Source organism: Ixodes scapularis, unplaced genomic scaffold (genome assembly GCF_016920785.2).
Source record: "Ixodes scapularis isolate PalLabHiFi unplaced genomic scaffold, ASM1692078v2 PGA_scaffold0__279_contigs__length_252992795, whole genome shotgun sequence".
Lineage (NCBI taxonomy): Eukaryota > Metazoa > Arthropoda > Arachnida > Ixodida > Ixodidae > Ixodes > Ixodes scapularis.
Genome location: NW_024609835.1, coordinates 194,714,944 through 194,725,497, shown reverse-complemented (window position 1 = coordinate 194,725,497; position 10,554 = coordinate 194,714,944). Strand labels below are relative to the sequence as shown.

Genomic DNA, 10,554 nt, shown 5'->3' with positions numbered 1-10,554 from the left:
AGCATCAGGGTTGGCATGGGTGCTCCATCAGAAGCAAAACATCCTCCCCGAAGGTGGTGACGCTCTCATCGGGGCCGTGTCCTGGACAGAATCAGGAATTCGGCTCTCTTTTGTCAATTTTGGCTGATGAACTTGCACTTCAGCTCGATCTTGCAAACTTCCCACGACGTTAAGGAGGATTCGTGGTTCTCAAACCAGTGCCTCGCAGTTTCTTCCACGAGAAGTATAGGTTCTGCAGGAGCTGGTTGTCCATCTACCCACTGTGGTGGGCGACACGGTCATATTGTTCAATCCAGCCCTCGACGTCTTATGCACCTTGCGTGAAAAGGCATCAGAGTGCGAGGTTCGACGGGCATGCAAACGGTGGTGGGAGCGGACGTGGTTTGCTGCTACACGTTTGTCATTGTTGGCTTAGTCAGCTTCGGTTTTTCTGGCAAAAGACCTTATTCCGGTGGTTCTTGCTGGTAGCAGCGACTGGCTTAGATTTCTAGTTCTTCGTGGTGTATTTCCGAGTTTTGTCCTTGTGGTACTCGCTCGTCTTGCGGTTTTTCTGCCAGGCTCAAGATAGGGCTTGGTTCAAGGCTCGCCGGGGGTTTAAGCCTCGGGATAATGTGCCACCCGTGTCTTGTTATCGGGCAACTCGGCTGAGGAGCCGCCAGGGTCCACACAGAGTGAAGGGCTATGGGTAAAGTGCGCAGCACCTCCGCCAGAACATACAATGACAGCTGAGCATGGCCTGGAACTTTCCAGAATGGAAAATATTGATAGAAAGTAGGACTGGAGCAAGCATCCGTGACAATATAACAAAACAGACAGAAAAGAGTCTATCCTGACTGTTACAAGACATGTCGCTAGATGGCGCCACCCTCCTGTGTATTTTGGCGCCATCCACCTCCGGGCCAAAGGCAGAGGCATATCAGACGCGGGGCGCGAAGTACGCACCACAATGTAACTCGTCATTAAGCATTCAATAAACAGTTCTTAAAGGTTAAACGTGTCCGCAACCAACGACATTGAAACATGGTGTCAGAAGTGGTAGAAGTCAACGCGCTCGTCCACTAGTGCAGCCACTGAAGACGACATGGAAAGGATCCCGCCGCCGCCGAAGTTCGAGAACGACAGCAACGCTGACGAACAATGGCGCACCTTCAAGCAAGCCCTCACGCTCTACATGAAAGCTACGGATGTCAGTGGAACATCCTCCGAAAGGCAAGTTGCTCTCCTTTTGACAATCGGTGGACAAAGCCTACTGGACATCTATAATACGCTAAACTTTGGAAGCGCAACGCAAGAAAGACCTCACCCCGAGTATGATTTTGAGCACGTGGTGAGGCTTATGGATGCACACTTCTTACCGAAGCAAAACGAAGTATACTCCCGCTACATCTTTCGCACTCGAGTACAACTCCCCGACGAGAGGTTCGACACGTTTTTAACCGATCTCAAATTGAAGACTCGGGACTGCAACTTCGGACCTGAAAGGGAGAAGATGATTCGAGACCAGATTGTCTGCGGAGTGAATGACGAGAAAGCGCGAGCGGACATTCTAAGACTTGATGAACCGTCGCTTGAAAAGGTTGTCAAGGTATGTCTAGCGCATGAGTCAACGAAGCTGCAACTTAAAGTCTTCAAGGAAGGCAGACCAGCAACTGAGGAAGTTCATGCAGTGAAAGACAGACGCCGTCGTCTACCACCTGTTGACCGAGCAAAAGATAAAAAGACAAGTTCGAATCAAGCAGTACAGCATTGTAAGTACCGTAGGAGCCATCATGCACGTGCTAGAAATGCTTGTCCAGCATGGAACAAAACATGCAACAAATGCAAAAAACAGAACCATTTTGCAGTTGTGTGTAAAAACAGCAAGACTGTTGCCAGTTTGGAGCCAGAAGACGACACAGATGAAATACTGATGGTGCAAAGCGGCAAACCAAGTCCACTGTTTGCGACTTTAAATCTGAACCAAAAAGGAATAAGGTTCCAGGTTGACAGCGGGGCTGCTGTAAATGTCATCACTAAGAGAAATGTGTCGCCTGATCAGATAATGCCGACGTCTACAACGCTGAGAATGTGGAATGGTACCAAGGTAGTGCCATACGGCAAGGCGAGGTTGAATGTAACCACTGCTAATGGACACAAGCACATTGTTGACTTTGTCGTGGTGCGTGATGACCTCAGACCCCTTATCGGACGAAAGACAGCCGAGCAGATGGGACTGATCACAGTGAATTACAGTCTGGTTGCCAGCATCAGTGCTGCAGGTGCACAGGGTGCACTGGAACAGATCATGGAAAGACACTCCGACGTCTTCGGACAGTCTTTAGGCTCATTACCTGGACTTGTACACCTGGTGACTAAACCTGCTGCAAGCCCAAAGGCGGTGACAGGCTGTCGGGTGCCAGTGAGTGTTAAACCGCAGCTAGAAAAGACAATCAGAAACCTAGAACAAAGGGGAATCATCAAAAGTGTCACCGAACCAACCCCGTGGGTGAGCCGAATGGTTGTTGCCACGAAGAAAAATGGTGATATGAGAATCTGCATTGATCCTCAAGCTCTTAATGAAGTTTTGGAGCGAGAGCGACACTTCTTGCCAATCTTGGACGACATTCTGCCCGAAGTTGCTAAAGCCAAGGTCTTCTCGAAGCAGGACCTGCGTGACGGCTATTGGCAGTGCACTTTGGACGAAGAGTCAAGTGTACTCACCACCTTCCAGACACCAATGGGACGTTACCGCTGGCTACGCCTTCCATTTGGACTTGCTGTCAGTAGTGAAATTTTTCAAAAAAGACTGCAGTCAGCGCTGGATGGACTAGATGGTGTATTGTGTGTCGCAGACGACATCCTTGTGTTTGGAGTTGGAGAAGCTAAAAGTGAAGCTCGCCAAGATCATGACAAAAAGCTTGAAAGCCTACTACAAAGGTGTGAGAAGATTGGCGTGCGACTCAACAGAGACAAAACTGAGCTTCATTGTTCAAGTATGACTTTTCTAGGACACCTATTGACGAGAGAAGGACTGCGAGTCGACCCTGAAAAGGTCAGGGCCATTCAAGAGATGCCCCCACCTACGGACGTCAATGCTGTTCAGCGCTTTTGTGGGATGGTCAACTACCTTGCACGTTTTCTACCAAAGATCTCCCATGTTACAGAACCACTAAGAAAGTTGGTCATCAAGGATGCACCATGGGTATGGGAGAGGGAGCAAGTTGAAGCTTTTGAAGAAGCAAAAAACTTGGTAGTAAAGGCACCGGTGTTGGCATACTACAACCCACAGAAACCACTTGTGATACAGTGCGACGCCAGTGAGCGTGGTCTAGGAGCTGCACTTCTTCAGGAGGGACAGCCGATATCTTTTGCAAGCAGAGCTCTCACCCCAACTGAAGTACGTTACGCACAAATTGAAAAGGAAATGCTTGCAATAGTCTTCTCGTTGAACAAGTTTCACCAGTACACTTTTGGAAGACTCACTACTGTGATCACAGATCACAAGCCTCTGCAAGCCATCATGAAGAAGCAGCTGGATCAGGTCCCGAGAAGATTGCAGGGAATGATATTGCAGACCCAACGGTACAATATCGACATTCAATACCGACCAGGGAAAGAACTTCTTTTGGCCGACACAATGTCACGAGCATTTCTGCAGGACGGTGGCTGTGAGCAGCAACTGGAAGACATCAACATGATCAACCACTTACCTGTGCGAAAAGAAACTGCAGAACAGATCCGCAAGGCAACGTTGAAGGATGATAATTTGCAGAAACTGGTAATGGTGATCCTGGCAGGATGGCCGCAGGACAGGAACAACATTCCACCAGAAATCAGAATGTACTTCCCATTCCGAGATGAGCTCGTGGTGGAAGACGGTATAGTGTACAAAGGACAACGGCTGGTTGTACCAAAAGCACTACGTCGAGAGATGAAAGAAAAGCTGCACTCATCACACATGGGTGTTGAAAGCACTCTGCGACGTGCACGGGACAGCATCTTTTGGCCCAGCATGAATGCAGAGATAAAGGACCACATCTCAGCTTGTGAGATTTGCCAGAAGCATACACCAGCACAGCAGCGAGAGACACTAAAGCCTCACCCAGAACCCAACTTCCCCTGGGAGCGTGTTGGATGTGATATACTGGAGCACAAAGGCAAACACCTGCTAGTCACAGTGGACTATTACAGCAACTTCTGGGAGGTCGACCAACTCAACTCGCTAACATCAGCTCATGTAATACGAAGACTGAAAGCACACTTCGCAAGGCATGGCATCCCAAGAGTCCTTGTCACGGACAACGGCCCACAATTTGCCTGTGAAGCATTCCACAAGTTTTCAGTAGAATGGAACTTTGAGCACACAACGTCAAGCCCTGCATACCCAAGATCAAACGGCATGGCAGAGTTCGCAGTGAAGACCGTCAAAATGCTTTTGAAGAAGGCTGGCGACAGCAATAGTGACCCACAAATGGCGTTCCTGGATTATCGCAACACGCCGTTGCAACACATGAAGGCAAGCCCAGCTCAACTCCTCATGGGCCGACGTACACGAACGTCGCTGCCAACGACAACGAAGCTGTTGCAGCCACGGGTTGTCAATGCCAGTAAGCGATTACAAGAGAAGAAACGAAGAATGATTTTTTACCACGACAGACAAGCCAAAGACCTTCATCCGTTAAAGAAAGGACAGAAAGTAACATTTCGCCCAACCAAAGATGGGATGTGGACAAAAGCAACCGTGACTGAACAATGTGGTGATAGATCATACAAGGTGCAAGTTGGTGACAGCGTACTGCGGCGCAACAGAGTGCACATTAGAGGCATATCAGACGCGGGGCGCGAAGTACGCACCACAATGTAACTCGTCATTAAGCATTCAATAAACAGTTCTTAAAGGTTAAACGTGTCCGCAACCAACGACATTGAAACACTGACCACTAAAGAAGCTGCATTGCTTTAGTGGCATTCTGTCCGAATAAATCCTCTCCTTCGGGGTCTGGCGACTGCCGTCGACGAGCTGAACTGAAATCGATGTGAAACCACTTTTCTGGTAATGAGCCGCTGCAGACCGCCGTCACAAAGCGGCGTGAACGGGTGGACTGGGTAGGTAACACGCGCGATGAAATGTCCTTACAGCTTGCAATTCGCGTAACGAGTGTTGATGAAACTTTGGTGTCGACGAAACGTGCGACAGACCAGCGGAATCAATACCAACTGCAACAACTGTGCTCCGTGAAAGTGCACGTCTACGCCAGAACAATTTAGTAGGCAGCACAGCATCACCTAAAGCACGGCACAGGAACTACCAGCTGGAAGGCAGCTCTTCGGCGCGCCGCACACTTGTGCCCCATGAAAGTGCACGTCTACGCCGGAACAATTTGGGAAGCAGCACAGTATCATTTAGCACGGCGCGGGAACTACAAGCGGCAAGGCAGCTCTGCGGTGCACCGCACAACCAAAGTGAGCGTTCGGTCATTTGAACGAAGCGGCACCACGATTGCACACTGCCAAGCACGACTCACGCAATTTCCGTCGCTAAACTGTGTCTCCAAATATATTGCACACGCTTTACTGCAGATCTCGAAGGTTCCGATGGTCAAGAAGAGCACAAAAACGTCGCCTTAAAATTTATCCTAGCGGTGTCCAAACCAATCCCAGGTCCGAGCAACGTAAAGCCGATTGTCTCCTTCGTGGCAATATCCCCGTCGGTCACTAGCGAAGTACACACCGTTCCTCCATATTTTTACGTTATACATACGTCAGACACCACGCTAAACTCTGAAGTCGCTTTCGACCGGCCTCATACAACCTTATATGACGGCTTCCACCTCTAAAATCAACTCGCCGAAACGAACGACAACGAACAAAGCATTCGACAAGCTCCGGCCAATGCTCGGGCCCAGCTGGGGCCAGCCGCTGCATGGGCGCTGCCATCTTTCCTGTGACGTCACGTCTTTGGTTTGGTCATGTGACGAGTGGTCAAATTTACGTGCAATGGCAGCCGCCTTATGGGGGTCACTTTCGAGTGCAGACCGGAACCCCGGTTTATCGCTCTAAGCCCCTCTACCTCGTTGCTTTTTACTCCCTCTGCTATGACCCTAATGGAACGGTATAAGACCATTCCATTTAGCGCTGTCTGGGCGGCACCATTTTGTTCGACCGCAGCGCCCTCTCCACACTTCCGGAAAGTTCAGCGGGTTCGGCGGGGTAAAACGAGAGAGAGGGCACGCGCCCGACTCCGCTAGCAGACGACAAACCGGGAGGTTGCCGTTCTCCATCTTTGGGCTGTACCGGCGGGCTCTACCGAACATCGAACTCTCGCTCGTGGCTGCCGTTGTGAAGTGGTTCGCGTTCTTAGAATAGTTGTGGCTACTCCAAAATCAGCCTAGAGCTCTCTGTTGTTCTATTTTGTTAAATGATCAACTAGCATATTTTTTCCGTTACATAAATAGTAGTTGAGTCAGCCGGCAGTACTACCCTCAACTACTGCGTGTATTGCGGCAGGAGAGCACGTTTTATTTATTAGTTCAGACTTCCACTCATGGTCGCTAGAGGCCTACACCAGTACAAACTTTGTATAGTAAAAAAGGTACAGCAACCGGATTTACTTTTCGCCAAAGAGACCGGCCAATCTGACACAATTTTCCCTATTTTTTTTTTTTATTTGCACGCAGGTAACAGCGCAATTGGACCCTGTGGGTCTTTTTATCTAGCATAATATTACACGACAACTGGCATACCAAAATCTGCGCATCTGCGTTTGAAAGGTTTAAAATGACGCGATTTTAAACAGAGTTTGCACGCCAGCCGGACGCTAGCTACAGCCCACTCGGCGGAGCGGACGACATCCGGGGTGAGAGGGGGAGTGCATTTTTTTCTCTTTTACCCTCTCTGCTATGACCCTAATGGAACGGTCTGTACGCTCCCCTTAGTACCCTTTTCTCCTCCTTCTCAAGAGTTGCGCTCGAATAGACTACTTCCATAAAGTCCTGCATGCAACACGGCACGCGTTGCACTCCGGGAACTAGTTGGCCAGGGAGGAGAATGGCATGGTTTCGGTTTCGATCGACAGGTCGACTAGAGGTCACACACAGAGCGTGGACTATTAGCGGCCGTTATCTCATGCTTTCTGGTCTCGAGAGCGTCATTTGTGGTCTCTAAACTAACTTAAATGGCCATACCTTGAAGCTTTAGCACAAGCCCTAGACGCACAGCTTGTCTTAATGCATGTTTGTTGTATTTTTGTACTTGAGCCTTTCTGTTAGCGTTTCGAGGTATGTGGACGAGCCAGTGCTGGGAATTTCGGCGCTGGGAATTTCGGCGCTGCGAAGCTCGGGGATCTTCCTCGTGTGCGAATCAGCAAGCTGTAGCAACCAATAAGTATGCATACATCGAGCTCAAGCCTTTACATTAGTATTGTTAATCAGGAAGTTTGTTTCGTGCGTCCATAGACGAAATATAACTTTTTGCGATTACTGGTTTTCTTAATACGCCTGAGTACGCGAGCTAAAGCTCGGAGGCGCCATTTTCATCTCTTCTCATCTCTCATCTGTACTGCACACTTCTCATCTCTCATCTGTACTGCCCCGCAGCACTGCAGGAAGTGAAGTTTCCACCCGCTTGCATTCCACTATTATTCAACATCGCGTATGCGCATAAAGTTATCCCGCAACCATGGGCACATTCGCACATACACACCGTTTTAAGACAGCAAAAGTCGAGCACTTTTGTGAAGAATGCCGCACCGTTTGCCGGAAGTGGCGCCGGACGGGCATGAACCCCTATGGGTGCACCAAACGAACGAAATTATTCAAAGCGCATTTGACGGTTGCTAATGACTATAATATTTGTTATGTGTGTGCTTTCTTCCTGATTGAGTATGCCGAGATAATTTCGGACACACCGTTCAGGCACAGATCTTGGGCGTCAGGAAAAGCTCATCCAAAAAGGCTTACCGAGGAGTAGGGGACGCTTGTTAGGGCCTCCGTCGTGGCTAGCCGATCTCAGTGTTTGCGAAAGCTTTATCTTCTATCAGCATAAAATTTGAGTGTGAGATATGTGACGACACGAAGAAGACATCATAGTAACTTTTGTGCATTAGTGAGGTCGAATTTATTGCGTTTCCTTAAAAGTCCATGCGCCAACGTTGGGCTCAACTTTGATAATCCTGCGAAGATGCGGCTTGCTTTTGCCCAACGAAGTAACAAGAAGCGGACGTTTGGCAAACAAAATACGTGTAGGGCTCAAGGTGACCAAATTTCAGTTTTAGTCCACTGGTACTAGGCGGAATTACTGACATTGAGCTCAAAGATGCACTCGCGGGGTGAGGTGACTCAGCCACGTCTTACACGTTTGCATACGCTTGCACAATATCCGGTGCTTCGGGAACCGAGGAAAGTGTCCCGGTCTTCGTTCTCTATCGCTCAAGAATGAGTGTATTGTACATTCGTAAAAAGTCAGATAATCAACAGCCCAACCCTGTCGAAAACGCAATCAGCGCGTTCGGTCGCGGCGTGATAGAATGAGATGAACCTGCTCACTCGAAACCGAAACTGAGTTGCCAACTAGTTTCCAGAGTGCACTGCGTGATATTTCGCCGCGATGGGGCGCGTCGGTTTCGGAAGAAGTCTATTCGGTGTTACAGGGAGTTATAAACGGCTTTCTTTTTTTTCTGCTTATTTTTCTTTTGTCTTTCGTATTTCGCTTCGTCGAAGAAAAGGGGGTGAGGAGTAGACGTAAAATAACATAAAAGATAAAAACTGTATTGCTGTTATTGTTTTGTGTTTGTCGAAACAGTCATTTAAAACAAACAAAAAATATTCCGTGTTGATTTGTTTTCTTTGTTGTATTTTTTTACATGTAATCGCGAGAAAGAAACGACGGTTTTGTTGGGCCACTTATATTGAGGATTTTAAGCGGCAAAAACATAAAGCTCTTTTTTTTTATTTAGTCGGTATTTTACTTAGAGGTTTGAAGGCGACCTCCTAATTTTGTTGGTTTCAGAATCACACAAACGAAAGCTCGTGTGCCGCTCAGCTCGCCCCGAAGTGGCAACCAATGACGTAACGGGAGCCGGAGTGTTGTGCTGTCCGATGTCGCGATCCTGGCGGTCGGTCGTAGAAATGCTGGCAAAACAAAACAAAAAAGCACGAATGAAAGCGAGTGTCGCTATCGTCGCGGCGTCCCAACTCCCGGCTGCCGAGGCTTCCGTGTACTGGCGAACTGCAGTAGAACAGGCGCCGGCCACATCCACCGGCGCTGCTGGGAGACCTCCAGCATCGCAACCGGCAGCTGCATGGCACTTCTACGACGTCACCAGGCAGAGGTCGAGGGACCGCTTTTTGGGACACGACCGCGACTGCCCAGAGCCGACTGGCAAGATGGGCAAGGCGCCAAAACATTTGTGAATGGATAGTAATTGTTATGTACTTTGTGACGGACGGTACCTTGCGCCACCTAACCACGGCGCCAGACGGTCATGCTGTTTTTCGCGTTTTTGACTACAAACGCACTGTCAATGAGCCATGACGATCCAATAAAACAACAATATTTGCAGGAAAAACGCGAATAAGCCCAAAAAAACGCGACAAGCGACTGGAAAAATTTACCAGCGACTCGGTGAAAAAAGAAGCCGAAATCCGCTTATAATAAGCGGAACTGGCCACCCTAATCATAAAAATGATTTTTTTTTTTCTTTTTTTAAGCGCAGCTTTTAGGCGCTTGTTTTTGGGTTGAGCGGTATTCCCGTCGGCGTGATCGCGTTAAATTTAAAGGGAAAATTGACGTCACGTGACCTCAATGCCAATTCGATTCACCGCTAAATTTAGCGGGGAAAATGACGTCACATTACTTGTTGTCACGTAGCCCGTGAACAAATTCAGTTTCTCCGCTAGATTTAGCGGGAAAAATTGCCATTTCATGAGGAGGAAGGGGGAAGATGGGAGAAGAGGAGGATGAGTAGGGAGGAGGGGGAGTATGGAAGGAGGGGAGAGGAGGAGGAAAGGGGGAAAACGGGAACCCGTGAAGGAGAAAAGGAGAAGTGGCATACCCTCTCCTCCTCAAGAACTGCCCTCATTTCGCGTTAAAAATTTGTAAGCATCTTTCTTTTCTTTTTTTCAGATACGTCATTGGCTTGTTAATATTTATTGACAAAAAGGACTGGGCGTGCAGTTCGGCCGAAAAAAAATCGTGCATGCATTTATTCTACATCTTTTCCGAATTTGAAAGAGCGACAACCTACCGCTTCAGTGAGGAAGTAATGTGTGTTGTAGTAGCGCATTTTTACTATCCAGCCAGCTAGTCATTCCAACGCCAAGCAAGCCCGATGATTCCAGGCCCTGAACTAGCGCCACCAAAAAGCAAACAGTCGCGAGCCTTTTTTTTTTTTTTTTTCACGTCAGTTTTCTTGGGGGGTGGGGGGGGGGGGGGGGGGGGGCAAGGGGGTGCGTATAGAACCGCCGGATGAGAGTGTTGCGCAATGAGACTTTTGGAGGCCATGAGTTCTACAAGCCCGATCAGTTCTATAAAACATCCGTGTTAAAATCCCCTAGAAAAGACACGCATGCATCACGA

The 10,554-nt window shown here is 48.6% G+C and overlaps 1 protein-coding gene across 1 annotated transcript; it reads left to right on the top strand.

Moving 5' to 3' along the window:
- Nucleotides 1-1,081: 1,081 nt before the first annotated feature.
- Nucleotides 1,082-4,728, top strand: LOC120838383. Its single transcript, XM_040208284.3, has 4 exons — nucleotides 1,082-2,692; nucleotides 2,832-2,972; nucleotides 3,638-3,883; nucleotides 4,636-4,728. Exons 1-4 carry the CDS (start codon nucleotides 1,082-1,084, stop codon nucleotides 4,726-4,728), a joined length of 2,091 nt encoding a protein of 696 aa, XP_040064218.2.
- Nucleotides 4,729-10,554: the final 5,826 nt, after the last annotated feature.